Below are 15,262 nucleotides of genomic sequence, written 5' to 3' on the forward strand. Positions count from 1 at the left end.
CTCTCAAGTTCATGATATGATATCAACATTATAGTTTTAACCTGTTGTGAGGCTATACAGTGTTTGTTTACAACCATATTTTTTACAAACAAAGGAGTAAAACAAGATCATATTTTGGGTTCAGGTGGTGTTAGACAGTTGAACCAAGCTCATGAGGCATGTGTTTGTTATATTCTTCAAGAATCAATGGCTATGTATGGTCAATTTAATTTCAGTCCAAAAAATGTATGTATCAATCACAGATTGCCCCTTTAAAAGGCCTAACATATTTTTTACAATAGGCCTACATTACTGCCTTTACCCATTCACTGGGTTTTTCACAACAACGTCTCCCTTCGCTCATCCAATCCAATTCAATACCCAAAGCCGATCAATATGAATATATTATCCTAGGTTGCGTCACACGGTATCCCACCCGCGCTGCTGCTTATCCAACCGCAGTGAACCCTCGTGCGGAGGCTACTTGATACTGCGCTTTGCAGGCTTCTATAGCAGCAGTGTGATGCATAGCCTAGGTGTGATGTCCAGCTGATGCACAGGCTTGAAAATAACGCAGCTGAGTTTGTGTCTATTTGTAATGGTTTTTCTACTTTTCTCTTATCTTGAATTCGCTTTTGACGCTCCGTGTCTTGGAATTTGTTCGCGACTGAATTACCGTTTCCAAGAGTGGATGCTGGATAAATGTGTTGGAGCATTTGTAGGATTTCTAAATTCGGAAAGAAATGCAGGTAGGCTATTGTCAAAAAAAACGTGAACATTTTACTTCAATTGGAAACTTTTAATCTGTTCTTATATTTCTGGAAAATGTTTATGGTTCGATTTTCATACGGATGCCCTGGTCTAAGTCGGTTGTTCAGCATGCCAATACTTTTGCTGTTATTTTTTGTCTTCTCTTAGGTCTGGTAAACCCAGTGTCCATTTGAGATGTCCGAAATCCATAATAATTATAATCAAAGTCGACCCAGCATCACACGTGGCAGTGATTATGTGTGGCAGTATGAATATTATGACGATGACGAGCCCGTGTCTTTCGAGGGTCTCAAGGCTCATCGATGTGAGTGACATCTTATTTTACTAAACGCCTGCCCTGGCCTCTTAATGAAACGCTAGATAAATCAATTGATTAGTCAATTGATTGAGTGTGTGTTGTGCGTGTGTACATTACATTTTGTCGGCGTGAATTTGTCGCTGTGAGTGTGTGTCTGCGCGTGTGCATGTTTGTTTACACTCCCACCACGTCTATCCTCTATGTTAATTGGGTTTCTATAATTGCATCAGGCAGCTGCTTCCCTAATTGTAATGCTCCTTTTTTCCAAATCAGTGGGACCCCACTGGACACAAACTGGTTCAATCAACCTTGTTTCAACATCATTTGTCAACATATTGTGATGTGAAATCTATGTGGAAAATACAGTGGATTTGCAAAAAGTCATCAACTGTTGTTTTGAGTGAAAATTCAACCACAGGATTATGTCATTATGGTAACCAATTTTCAACAAGCCTCATAAAATATGTTGAATTTGTACCTTTGTATCAGATACTCAATGCAATATCTGCTATAAGAAAAAAGTATAAACTGGGTGGTTCGAGCCCTGAATGCTGATTTTCTTTATTTTTTATTTTTTATTTTTTATTTCACCTTTATTTAACCAGGTAGGCTAGTTGAGAACAAGTTCTCATTTGCAACTGCGACCTGGCCAAGATAAAGCATTGATTGGCTGACAGCCGTGGTATATCAGACCTTATAACACGGGTATGACATTTTATTTTTACTGCTCTAATTACGTTGGTAACCAGTTTATAATAGCAATAAGGCACCTCAGGGATTTGTGATATATGGCCAATATACCACGGCTATGAGCTGTGTCCTGGCACTCCGCGATGCGCCGTGTATAAGAACAGCCCTTAGCCGTGATATATTGGCCATATACCACACCCCCTCGTGCCTTATTGCTTAATTATAAACTGGGCAGCACTTCCTACTGGAGAGTTGAGCTATCTACAGCTATCCCTTTGGTCTTCCATCCAGGGTTTTAACCAAGCCCAGCTTAGATATTTTTCACTGACTATTACCAATGTGAGAATGATTTGAGAAATCTACACCTAATAGATTCACTGTTGCGATCAAAGTAATTCCAAAGGGTAAGTTTAACAGAGCAAATTAAATGTTACAATATTTCAATCATATAAACTCAGCAAAAAAGGAAACGTCCCTTTTTCAGGACCCTGTCTTTCAAAGAATTTGTTTACATTTAAGTCATTTAGCAGACGCTCTTATCCAGAGCGACTTACAAATTGGAAAGTTCATACATATTCATCCTGGTCCCCCCGTGGGGAATGAACCCACAACCCTGGCGTTGCAAGCGACATGCTCTACCAACTGAGCCACACGGGACCACATGCCATGTTTCCCATGCTTGTTCAATGAACCATAAACAATTAATGAACATGCACCTGTGGAACAGCTTAGGCAATTAAGGTCACAGTTACGAAAACTTAGGACACTAAAGAGGCCTTTCTACTGACTGAAAAACACCAAAAGAAAGATGCCCAGGGTCCCTGCTCATCTGTGTGAATGTGCCTTAGGTATGCTGCAAGGAGGCATGAGGACTGCAGATGTGGCCAGGGCAATAAATTGCAATGTCCGTACTGTGAGACGCCTAAAACAGCGCTACAGGGATACAGGACGGACAGCTGATCGTGGCAGACCACGTGTCACAACACCTGCACAGGATCGGTACATCCTAACATCACATCTGCGGGACAGGTACAGGATGGCAACAACAACTGCCCAAGTTACACCAGGAACGCACAATCCCTCCATCAGTGCTCAGACTGTCCGCAATAGGCTGAGAGAGGCTGGACTGAGGGCTTGTAGGCCTGTTGTAAGGCAGGTCCTCACCAGACATCACCGGCAACAACGTCGCCTATGGGCACAAACCCACCGTCGCTGGACCAGACAAGACTGGCAAAAAGTGCTCTTCACTGCCGAGTTGCCGGTGATCTTCAAATTTGCCGATTTATCGTCAAAGGAATGAGTGTTACACCGAGGCCTGTACTCTGGAGCGGGATCGATTTGGAGGTGGAGGGTCCGTCATGGTCTGGGGCGGTATGTCACAGCATCATCGGACTGAGCTTGTTGGCATTACAGGCATTCTCAAGGCTGTGCGTTACAGGGAAGACATCTTCCTCCCTCATGTGGTACCCTTCCTGCAGGCTCATCCTGACATGRCCCTCCATTATGACAATGCCACCAGCCGTACTGCTTGTTCTGTGCATGATTTCCTGCAAGACAGGAATGTCAGTGTTCTGCCATGGCCAGCGAAGAGCCCGGATCTCAATCCCATTGAGCACGTCTGGGACCTGTTGGATCGGAGGGTGAGGGCTAGGGCCATTTCCCACAGAAATGTCCGGGAACATGCAAGTGCCTGGGTGGAAGAGTGGGGTAACATCTCACAGCAAGAACTGGCAAATCTGGTGCAGTCCATGAGGAGGAGATGCACTGCAGTACTTAATGCAGCTGGTGGCCACACCAGATACTGACTGTTACTTTGATTTTGACTCCCCCCTTTGTTCAGGTACACATTATTCTGTTAATCACATGTCTGTGGAACTTGTTCAGTTTGTTTCAGTTGTTGAATCTTGTTATGTTCATACAAATATTTACACATGTTAAGTTTGCTGAATATAAACGCAGTTGACAGTGAGGGGACGTTTCTTTTTTTGCTGAGTTTATATTCAATTATGTTATTTAGGACTAAAGCAGTTAGGAAGTTATCAACAGCTATTGTTTAAATTCATCCCGGGATTTAAAAAAATAGCCAATGCCTATAGGCCTAGGGTTTCAAGCTTAGGTTTACAGTGCCTTGCAAAAGTATTCACCCCCCTTGGCGTTTTTCCTATTGCATTACAACCTGTAATTTAAATTGATTTTTATTTGGATTTTATGTAATGGACATACACAAATAGTCCAAATTTGTGAAGTGAAATGGAAAAAAATACTTGTTTCTAAAAAATAACAAACGGGAAAGTGCATGTGTTTTCACCCCCTTTGCTCTGAAGCCCCTAAATAAGATCTGGTGCAACCAACTACCTTCAGAAGTCACATAATTAGTTAGATTGCACACGGGTAGACTTTATTTAAGTATCACATGATCTCAGTATATATAAACCTGTTCTGAAAGGCCCCAGAGTCTGCAACACCACTAAGCAAGGGRCACCACCAAGCAAGTGGCACTATGAAGACCAAGGAGCTCTCCAAACAGGTCAGGGACAAAGTTATGGAGAAGGACAGATCAGGGTTGGGTTATAAAAAATAATCTAACTTTGAACATCCCACGGAGCACCATTAAATCCATTATTACAAAATGGAAAGAATATGACACCACAACTAACCTGCCAAAGAGGGCCGCCCACCAAAACTTGCAGACCAGGCAAGRAGGGCATTAATCAGAGAGGCAACAAAGAGACCAAAGATAACCCTGAAGGAGCTGGAAAGCTCCACCGCGGAGATTGGAGTATCTGTCCATAGGACCACTTTAAGCCGTACACTCCACAGAGCTGGGAATTATGGAAGAGTGGCCAGAAAAAAATAAGCAAACATGTTTGGTGTTCGCCAAAAGGTATGTGGGAGACTCCCCAAACATATGGAGATGGAACTCTGGACAGATGAGACTAAAATTGAGCTTTTTGGCCATCAAGGAAAACGCTATATCTGGCGCAAACCCAACACCTCTCATCGCCCCGAGAATACCATCCCCACAGTGAAGCATGGTGGTGGCAGCATGCTGTGGGGATGTTTTTCATCGGCAGGGACTGGGAATTGAAGGAATGGTGGATGGTGCTAAATACAGGCAAATTCTTGAGCGGAAACCTGTTTCAGTCTTCCAGAGATTTGAGACTGGGACGGAGGTTCACCTTCCAGCAGGACAATGACCCTAAGCATACTGCTAAAGCAACACTTGAGTGGTTTAAGGGGAAACATTTAAATGTCTTGGAATGGCCTAGTCAAAGCCCAGACCTCAATCCAATTGAGAATCTGTGGTTTGACTTAAAGATTGCTGTACACCAGCGAAACCCATCCAACTTGAAGGAGCTGGAGCAGTTTTGCCTTGAAGAATGGGAAAAATCCTAGTGGATAGATGTGCCAAGTTTATAGAGACATACTACAAGAGACGTGCAGCTATAATTGCTGCAAAAGGTGGTGGGGGGTGAAAACTTGAGGGGGCATAACTATTCTGTTTTTTTTGTCTTATTTCTTGTTTGTTCACAATAAAAAACTATTTTGCATCTTCAAAGTGGTAGGCATGTTGTATAAATCAAATGATACAAACCCCACAAAAATCAATTTTAATTCCAGGTTGTAAGGCAACAAAATAGGAAAAATGCCAAGGTGGGTGAATACTTTCGCAAGCCGCTGTATATCAACTGGAATCGGCAAGTGAATAATACATATGTTGCATTCACTTCTCCATCTCATCCAAAAATCTCTCCAAAACAATCTGACTGTATTTAAAGAGAGGGAATAAGAGAAACGTGAAAGACAGAGGGAGAGATGGAGATGATGTAACATCTTCCAACGCAGTGTGCTTGTTTTACAACTTAAGGACTATTTACTGACCGGAACTGGACCATAATCCCTTGTTGATCTGATGTTGCAGACTCCATCGTCATCGGCTTCTGGGTGGGACTAGCCGTGTTCGTCGTCTTCATGTTCTTCGTCCTCACCCTGCTGACCAAGACAGGAGCCCCGCACCAAGAGTGAGTTGAAAACAGCCCCTCTAAACCGTACAATCTGTCTACCCCATCTACGTTCCCCTTTTCCCCTGAAACCCTCTACCCCTTACCTCTCCCACTTTGCTGAGAGCCCTTCCAGCACCATGGACAGCCCCAGAAACTAGCATTGCGGTTTCAAGGCCTTTTCTCAATTGTCTGTCTGTCCTCTCCTTGCCTCCTCCGGTATCTGCACTAATCTAAAATAATTGAGCAGGTGAAAGCCAGCCTAATGATGAGCTTCCACTATATTGTTTTCACCTGCCAAGTCTTTTCTAATCAGTGCAAATGAAGAAGACCCGAGGAGAGGACAGATTTTTAGACAATTGAGACAGAGCCAAAGACCGATTCCCTCCTTGATCATATCCAACCGTCTTACCTACCGCACTGCAGAACAACTGTGGCTAAAATGTTGCTTTTTGGTTAATATGCCATCAGCAGGATTTACGTTAGATAATAAATAAGAAAGAGAGGTATATGTCAAGGAGAAATAAGGAGCTTTATCTTAATCTGTTTATATTAAATTGTCTCTGCATCAATCCATTAAGTCTCACCTCTCGAGGCTGTTTCATGGCACTTTAGAGGCAGATGGCTTGGCTCTGGAGTGGAAACACACTAACACTAGAGCTTCCATTAACACACTGGTGACACACTGGTGTGGAGGTAAGTCTCAATGGAAAAAGCACCATTTGTGCTGTCTTGCTCACTCCCATATGGTTATTGGCACAAACAGATCTGGGACCAGGTTAGGAAAGGCTACCTTTGAAATAAAAACATCTAGTAATCACCCAGTGAATATAATCTGTTCTCTCCGTAATGTGATAAATCATCAACCTGTTAAGATTATTTCTGAATCACACAATCTAATAAAGGATTCAATCAAAATGTTGGATTATAAGACATTCACAAGAGCTATATTGCTGTCCTTGAAAATAATATAAATTCATTAAAAAATCTATGTGATGACGTTGAATCAACGTGGGAAAAGTATTGGATTTGCAAAAAGTCCAAAAGTCAGGTCATTTTGTATTTTTTTCACACAACTTTTAACCTAAATACAATGATATGGTGACATTTTTGCTGTTGATTTCACGTTAAATTGACGTTAGTTGACAACTCAACCAAATGTAAATCTAGACTTGAACTGACGTCTGTGCCCAGTGGGTTCTCTCCTCTTCATCTTGCTCACATCCTCGCCACTCTTTCATAGACTTCTCTCTGCCCTCTCCTTTCCATCCATCCATCCTCATAATCTTTCCTAAAGTCCCATTAAATTGAATTTCTCGCCACTCCTAACCTTCCCCTCTCCCCTATCTTCTTCAACTAACCTCGCCTCTTCTCTCTTATCCTCTCCTCTCTTTCTAACCTCCTCTTCTCTCCTTTTATCCTCTCTCTTCCCTCCTCTCTAACCCCCCCCCCCCCCACTCTAACCCCCTATGTGAGAGAGCTGGCCATTACTCTAACACTTAAAAAGCTTAAAATCGGACTGAGAATGTCCTRTTCAAAATTACTTAATTTAAAAAAAACTGCAGTAGCAGAGTAAGTTAAACATACAAACCTGGCAGCTAAAACTGATATGGCTCACCGTAGTTAAAAGTAGTTCTGAAAACACAGGACATGGTGTTATAAATCCTTTGTGCCAATTGTTGATTGTGAGCACTAACTTAAAATCTGCTTGATGTTGTTGAGATGGGGATAAGGCAGATATTTCATTGGTGTTTTCAAGTGGGCACCTTCCATATTAAATGTTTCGTTGATGAGTCCACAGCATTTCCAGAAGGCTCAACAGTGAATTCTGGTATCCCAGAACCAGCCCCCTCTATACCTGCTCAATCTCCTTCCCGCTCACTTTGAGGCCCATCTGGGCTATTTTCTCTTCAGCCAGAGCCACTGGCTGCCCCTTTCAGCAGCCTCTGAAGTTGCCTTGGTGGTTTGACATRAGGCTTGGCAGTGGATTCCAAGGTCCTTCAGCAACCTGGTAGTAGATGTTGCCACAAATCCACGACACCCAACCTCCACTGGGCAGACTCTTGCTTTCCAGCCTCCCTGCTCTGTATCCACTGCAAGCTCAGCCTCTTCTTCTCGTATGCCTCGTCCACCTTATCCTCCCAAAGCACTGTTAACTCCACAAAGTAAAGAGCGCACAGAGACTGTGACCATAGTAGACCATAGTACCAGGTTTGGTCTTAGGTTGGTAACAGCTGTTGTATCAGATGGAACTGTGAGGCATTGGCCCACATCCGTCAGCATTTTCCATTCTCTGTCCTTGGAAAGAGATTTCTACGATTTTGTTCTCCTCCGTGGACAAATGCTTTTTGTTGCGTAGGGTCAGGTGTTCTGGGAGGCAAGGCATTGATGGTTGTTCACTTGGTTTCAGAGCTTCAGCTTGGCAGGATTGATGGAACTGTCAATGCTCTTGAGTCCTCTGATGGTCTCCTGCCTTAGCACCTGGGCTTGGTCTGTGTCCTTGAGGCTTGCATCATGCCATATTCACCTGGGCTTGGTCTGTGTCCTTGAGGCTTGCATCATACCATCGTCACCTGGGCTTGGTCTGTGACCTTGCGGCTTGCATCATACAATACTTCCAAGGGTTTTTATGGGCTGCTCTGTTGGTATTGGCTCATCATCGATGAAGAAACCTTTTGTCAGACAGTTTACCTTTGGTGATGGACATGCTTCTTGATTTGCAAGGTCTTCATTCAATCTTCATTCTGGCCCACTTGAAGTTATCTTGAAGTTATCCAAGCAGGCACCTGGTGCATGCTGCAGTAGTAGTCATGGTTGTCATGTCATGTATGCCCAGATGGGTGGTAGACGCACTCCAGACTTCAATCGCTCACTACCCTTTGATGTTTTCATTATCACCTCCATAGCCATGGTGAAAGCCAGTAGATAGATGGTGCAACCTGCCATTATGCCAATTTCCAGGCACTGCCATGTGTTGGTGAATTCTGGTGTTCTGAAGAGTCGCAGGTCATGGAAGTTTGCCTTGACCTGGGTTGTGATGGACTCTGGAACCTTGAAGAAATCGAATGCTGCTCAGAGGAGATTGTGTGGAACTGAGCCGAATGCAGTGGTGAGGTCAAGGAACATGGTGTGGAGATCTCTCTTCTCTCTCATGGCAGACTTTGACTTTGAATTTGCTTCCAGATCATGCATGCATGCTCCCGACATTTGGAGAAGAAGCCTGGAATTCCCGCTCTTTTTCATTGGTTTGTATCAACCAGTTTGTTAAAATTATGCAGGTAATGTTATTTGATAGAATTAAAGTCTATCTGCTAATTTCATAGCTGATCTATTCTTTCCAGATAGCTTGACATCCTTTGAGCTGTGACGCAAAATAAGTGTTACCCTCTACATTTAGGAGGCAGAATTGGCTGATATATGAGGACTCCTTTTCTTTCGGGATCAGTACTCCTGCTCTCTGCCAAGCTTTTGGTATGACTTGCATCTCCCATGCCACTCACATTAGCCTCCACAGACGTCAGGTGCACTCTTGTATAGCCTGTACGGGACGCCGTTAGGCCAGAGCATCATCAGCCTCAGGGCTTATCTTAATGCGTTCGCAGCCTCGTTCCATTTCAGAGGCATCCATCTGATGTTCCAGCTGTTCCATCGGATATCTGATGGAATAACAGTCTGCTCATGCCTTTTCTCAGTGTGTTTTTTTCCAGGTGATCGTCCAGCTCTTGCTTTTAGAGCTATGCTTTTTTCCTTGGTGAAAAGCGCTTTGATGAATTTGAAAGGGATAATTAATTGAACCCACCTGGTGTCCCAGGTCTAAATCAGTTCCTGATGAGAGGGGAACAATGAATAAACGCAGTGGAACTGGCTTCGAGGTCCAGAGTTTAGTTTGAGGGCTCTAGGCCACTTCACCTTAGGTTTATACCCACTTTTTTTTTTTTTATAAAAAAAAATGTTATCCCATTTTCTCCCCAATTTTTGTGGTATCCAATCCCTAGATTATTACTATCTTGTCTCATCGCTACAACTCCCGTACGGGCTCGGGAGAGACGGAGGTCGAAAGCCATGCGTCCTCCGAAGCACAACCCAACCAAGCCGCACTGTTTCTTAACACAGCGCGCCTCCAACCCGGAAGCCAGCCGCACCAATGTGTCGGAGGAAACACTGTGTACCTGGCCCCTTGGTTAGCGCGCACTGCGCCCGGCCGCCACAGGAGTCGCTGGAGCGCGATGAGACAAGGATATCCCTACCGACCAAACCTCCCTAACCCAGACGACGCTATGCCAATTGTGCGTCGCCCCACGGACCTCCCGGTCGCGGCCGGCTGCGACAGAGCCTGGGCGCGAACCCAGAGATCTGGTGGCGCAGCTAGCACTGCGATGCAGTTGGCCTAGACCACTGCGCCACCCGGGAGGCCCACTTTTTCTTTCTTGCTGGATGGGCTCAATAAACTCCACTTTTGATGTTTATGTGCTTGAGTTAGCCTGCTCAGAGACAGGGGTACTGATACTCTGCAAACTTTGGTTTTGCTCGAGTCACTGAACATTCGACTGACTTAAATGACTTCTCAAGAAGTACTGATTAATATGAGGCCCCTGTTCTCCCTCCTCCAAGCACATTCTACTGACACAAACATTCTGGCACAGCTACTTTAAGATGGCAGGTGACCCAATTACTGAGCTGAAACCCCTGTGTTAATTGCTGACTACTATTAACTGGACCAATAGAAACAGTTAACAATGAACACATGGCTGCAATTGGTTGAAAATTAAGGAAAATATTTAGTTATTGGTACGTTTGGCTCTATAAAAACTTGGAATAAATACACTGTAACATCTCGCTCTCTATTCTCCCTCCCCAACAGAAACCCGGAGCTGTGCGAGAAGCGCCACCGGCTGGGGAACTGCGTCGTGGACATCCGCTGCCCCCAGGGGGACTCCCTGGCCGACGAGGACAAGGCCTTCTCGCGCCCCCTTCTGGACGAATCACGCTCCTTCTTCTACATCAGCAAGGAGAAGCAGGGGAGAGGAGGAGCAGGAAGTGGATGTGGGCCGCATAGGGTCCGCGGGAGGCTGGGCGGACGCAGCTCCTTCGGGTTGGAGGAGATGGGGGAGGCGGGGGAAGCCAGCGAGCGGGGAGATGGCGGTATCGACCTCCAGGGCCTTCCGGAGGAGGGAAAGTCAGAGAGGGAACACAGCTTCCTGTCGCACCACTTCGACATTCCCAACTTTGTGAACTCGGAGCACAGCTCAATGATGGGAGAGGATGATCTGCTGCTCTGTGAGCCGCCCGTCCTCCTGGACAGCCAATCGTGCGGTCAGGATGGCCACCACGTCATCAGCTGAGGCCCCGCCCCCTCCACATACATCAGTGACATCATTATTGGAGATATGTTACCATAGCAATACTTGAGTTCCAAATGGCCTCTGCTCATTTCTTTTATAGGAGTGTGGACTAACAGGTACTGTAAAGTTACACTGACCTCACCCATGACTACCAGGGTTGTGTTCATTAGGGCATGCAACCGAAAACATTTCGCAAAATAAAAACAAACATTTGTGTTTCTTATTGGACAATTCCAGTTAGTCCCGCCCTGTTTTAGTCCGTTTTCCTGTGTTTGGGGCCTCATGAACATGACCTAGCTCTTTTCCATCTGGCTATTGGCAGAAAATACTCTTTACAAACCACCATCAGCCCCTGGTGAACCTTACTTGTTAGCTTGTACTAATAGGTTGACACAGGGTGACAATGTTTTTTGCAAGGGAGAATATTCTCAAGTGGAAACTTCAGCGACTTTTTTAATTTGAYCTTTATTTAACCTTTATTTAACTAGACAAGTCAGTTAAGAACAAATTCTTATTTTCAATGACGGCCGGTTTGTAGGCCTCCTTGTAGGCCTCCTGTAGGCCTCCTTGCTCGCACACGCTTTTTCAGTTCTGGCCACAAATTTTCTATGAGATTGAGGTCAGGGCTTTGTGATGGCCACTCCAATACCTTGACTTTGTTGTCTTTAAGCCATTTTGCCACAACKTTGGAAGTATGCTTGGGGTCATTGTCCATTTGGACAACAAACATAACGATGGTCATTATGGCCAAACAGTTCTATTTGGTTTCATCAGACCAGAGGACATTTCTCCAAAAAGTACAATCTTTGTCCCCATGTGCAGTTGCAAACCGTAGTCTGGCTTTTTTATGGTGGTTTTGGAGCAGTGGCTTCTTCCTTGTTGAGCGGCCTTTCAGGTTATGTCGATTATAGGACTCGTTTTACTGTGGATATAGATACTTTTGCACCGGTTTCCTCCAGCATCTTCACAAGGTCCTTTGCTATTGTCCTGGGATTGATTTGCACTTTTTGCACCAAAGTGCGTTCATCTCTAGGAGACAGAACGCGTCTCCTTCCTGAGCGGTATGACGGTTGCGTGGTCCCATGGTGTTTATACTTGCGTACTATTGTTTGTACAGATGAACGTGGTACGTTCAGGCGTTTGGAAATTGCTCCCAAGGATGAACGAGACTTGTGGAGGTCTACAATTTTTTTTCTGAGGTCTTGGCTGACTTGATTTCAAGCAAAGAGGCACTGAGTTTGAAGGTAGGCCTTGAAATACATCCACAGGTACACCTCCAATTGACCCAAAATGATGTCAATTAGCCAAACAGAAGCTTCTAAAGCCATGACATCATTTTATGGAATTTTCCAAGCTGTTTAAAAGCACAGTCAACTTAGTGTATGTAAACTTCTGACCCAGGGGAATTGTGATAGTGAATTATAAGTGAAATAATCTGTAAACAATTGTTGGAAAAAGTACTTGTGTCATGCACAAAGTAGATGTCCTAACCAACTTGCCAAAACTATAGTTTGTTAACAAGAAATTTGTGGAGTGGTTGAAAAATGAGTTTTAATGACTCCAACCTAAGTGTATGTAAACTTCCGACTTCAACTGTATCTGCATGGAAGCAAAAGGGTTCTCCTATGGGGACAGCCGAAAAATCATTTTGGAACCTTTTTTCTAAGAGTGGACCGTTGTCCCTTGACAAATTTAATGTTCGCAAAAACAGGACTCAGTTTTGCTTTATGGAGCACAGTTATCACTAGTATGGAGGGAAATTTGTTTTCATCGTGTTCTTTCTTTCTTTCTCTCGCTGTCTCTTTCTCACACTCTCTGTAACACTCTCTCTCACACACACTCTAAAACTCTCTTTCTCTAAGTCCTGTTAGGTGTTGTAGAGTAGCTAACATTTTGGAGACCATTGGTGATGCATCAGAGCCCCACATGTTATATATTTTATTTGTTGACTGTTTTGCATGTTATTTTGCCATTAATACGTGTCACATATCAGTTTGCAAGCAATGTAAAAAAAAAAATCAATAATTGAGTTAATAAAGCTGCATATAAAAATGGTCTCTTTTTTGTTTTCTTAAGTAAGGCAGCTCCAAAATGCAGGTCTTTCAGCCTAGCTCAGTGCTTTTTGAGGTGGTAGGGCAGCCAGCGGAAAATACAGAGCGTAGGGGTTGGTAATGTTCTCTAGTTGAGCCGTGATTGGCTCAGTGTTCCATCACTCATGGGGACACTACKTCACCGCAAAATCTACTGGGAGAGAATAATTTTTTTCCCCTTGGGTGCTGCCATAGAGTTACATTAGAAGTGCCCATCCAAGAGGGCTCAAGGTCATTGGCCACAGATAAAATGACGTCAAATCACATATCTACCATAGCTTTGATTGGACTGATCATGTCAATATCATCATTTCAAATCGTAGCTAGCAAGCTAGACAAGCAGTCATCGTTATGAGTCAAGTCGACAATCTACTGGCAAATCCTTTTCAATCTTTGTCATATGAAGAGAAATGATTGATAAAATGTATCTGTGCGCATCGGCCATTGGACATAAACATTACACAACAAGTTGGAAATGCAAATTCAACAATGAGTGCTGAGGCACGACTGCAGCCTCGGGTTCAATCATAGGCTGTGTCACAGCCAGCTGTGACCGGGAGACCCATGGGGCGGCGCACAATTGGCCCAGCTTGGTCCGGGTTAGAGGAGGGTTTGGCCCAGCTTGGTCCGGGTTAAAGGAGGGTTTGGCCGGACTTGTCTCATCGTGCTCTAGCAACTCCTTGTGGCAGGCCGGGCTCCTGCAAGCTGACTTCGGTTGTCAGTTCGACGGTGTTTCCTCCGGCACATTGGTGTGACTGGCATCCGGGTTAAGCGGGCAATATGTCAAGAAGCAGTGCGGCTTGGCTCTCGACATTCGCAGAGGCCATAGGGGAGTTGCGGTGATGAGACAAGATCGTAACTTCTGGCCAATGGCGTTGCACGTGAATGTTTATCCTTATTTATAAATAAAAAAATCACCCACTTTTTCGCCGCAATTCGTGATATCTAATTGGTTATATTTGAATAGATTGGCCATGCTATCAATCCAGCATGACTTATGTTCAACACAACTGGAAACTCGGAACTGGGAAATCTCAGACTTCAGGGAGTTCAAGACAACTGGGAACTCTGAAAAGAACTAGCTAAGACTGGGAAAATACGGAAAATAATTTTGAAMGGTCATCCAACTCGGAATTCCAAATCACAAACTCTGGCCTCTTTCTAGAGCCCAAAAGAAGGACCGCCKCGCCACCTTCCTGTTCAAGTGAGCACAGCACAACAAGGTGAATCCAAAAATGTCTTGTATGCTGCTGCATAAATGATGTAATATGCCAGGGAGATATGTATACTGCGCCAATAAAGTAATACTAAGTTAGTTGTGTAGTAAGCTTTTAGTAGCCCATGTGCCTCACCCTAATAATTTGGTCCTTTTCCCCTTCATAACTTAGGCTATACTGTTCTGACTTGGTGTTGTGGCACATGTAGCCTATAGCCTAATTTAAAGAAACGTCATATTGAATATTGGTAAGAGCTTTATTGTCTGCTTATATGCCCTTTATTTTATCTACGGTTCTGACTTGATGTAGAGGCAGAATATGTAAGACAGGCCATGTTCGAATTCTTTCACTGTACATTTAGAAGTGGTGTACATCTCAATTGTCAGTAGCAACCATTTTGTTTGAAGCAAGTCAGCCATATCAGCTCTATGTTTTTTAAAAGGGCAATAAATGAGGCTAATGAACTGTTTCGCTGCCAGACAAGGCTCGGCTGATAGCCAGGTGTGCGGGTGGTAAGGATTCACTCCAATGGTGCTGAAAAGAAAGCTCTGCTTGCTGGACAGCTTTATATAGACCGAACAGCTTTGTGGGCACATTTTGTCACCATATATATGTGCAATTAATGTACTGCTTAGTGTTGTGTTGTGTAGTTTAGTGTTTGTGTTGTGTGTTTGTGTTGTGTTGTGTTGTGTAGTTTAGTGTTGTAGTGTTAGTTTGGTAGTTGTTGTGTTGTGTAGTTTAGTGTTGTGTGGTGTAGTTAGTGTTTGAGTTAGTGTTGTGTTGTGTAGTTTAGTGTATTTAGTGTTGTGTTTAGCTTAGGTGTTGTGTTGTGTAGCTTTAGTGTTGTGTAGGCTTAGTGTTGTGTTGTTGTAGT

The 15,262-nt window shown here is 44.0% G+C and overlaps 1 protein-coding gene across 1 annotated transcript; it reads left to right on the forward strand.

The window, feature by feature from the left end:
- The first annotated feature begins 520 nt into the window (after positions 1–520).
- On the forward strand, positions 521–11,579 carry LOC111954060 (melanocortin-2 receptor accessory protein 2A-like). The gene is made up of 4 exons (XM_023973559.2): positions 521–728; positions 898–1,054; positions 5,661–5,760; positions 10,601–11,579. Exons 2-4 carry the CDS (start codon positions 925–927, stop codon positions 11,079–11,081), a joined length of 711 nt encoding a protein of 236 aa, XP_023829327.1. The 5' UTR covers positions 521–728; positions 898–924; the 3' UTR covers positions 11,082–11,579.
- The last annotated feature ends 3,683 nt before the right edge of the window (positions 11,580–15,262 follow it).

The sequence above is a fragment of the Salvelinus sp. IW2-2015 genome, linkage group LG28 (genome assembly GCF_002910315.2).
Source record: "Salvelinus sp. IW2-2015 linkage group LG28, ASM291031v2, whole genome shotgun sequence".
NCBI lineage: Eukaryota > Metazoa > Chordata > Actinopteri > Salmoniformes > Salmonidae > Salvelinus > Salvelinus sp. IW2-2015.

Coding starts and splice junctions, on each gene's coding strand:
- LOC111954060 (XM_023973559.2), top strand. CDS start 925: ATGTCCGAAATCCATAATAATTATAATCAAAGTCGACCCAGCATCACA. Junction 1,055..5,660: donor GGGTCTCAAGGCTCATCGAT/GTGAGTGACATC, acceptor CTGATGTTGCAG/ACTCCATCGTCATCGGCTTC. Junction 5,761..10,600: donor ACAGGAGCCCCGCACCAAGA/GTGAGTTGAAAA, acceptor CCTCCCCAACAG/AAACCCGGAGCTGTGCGAGA.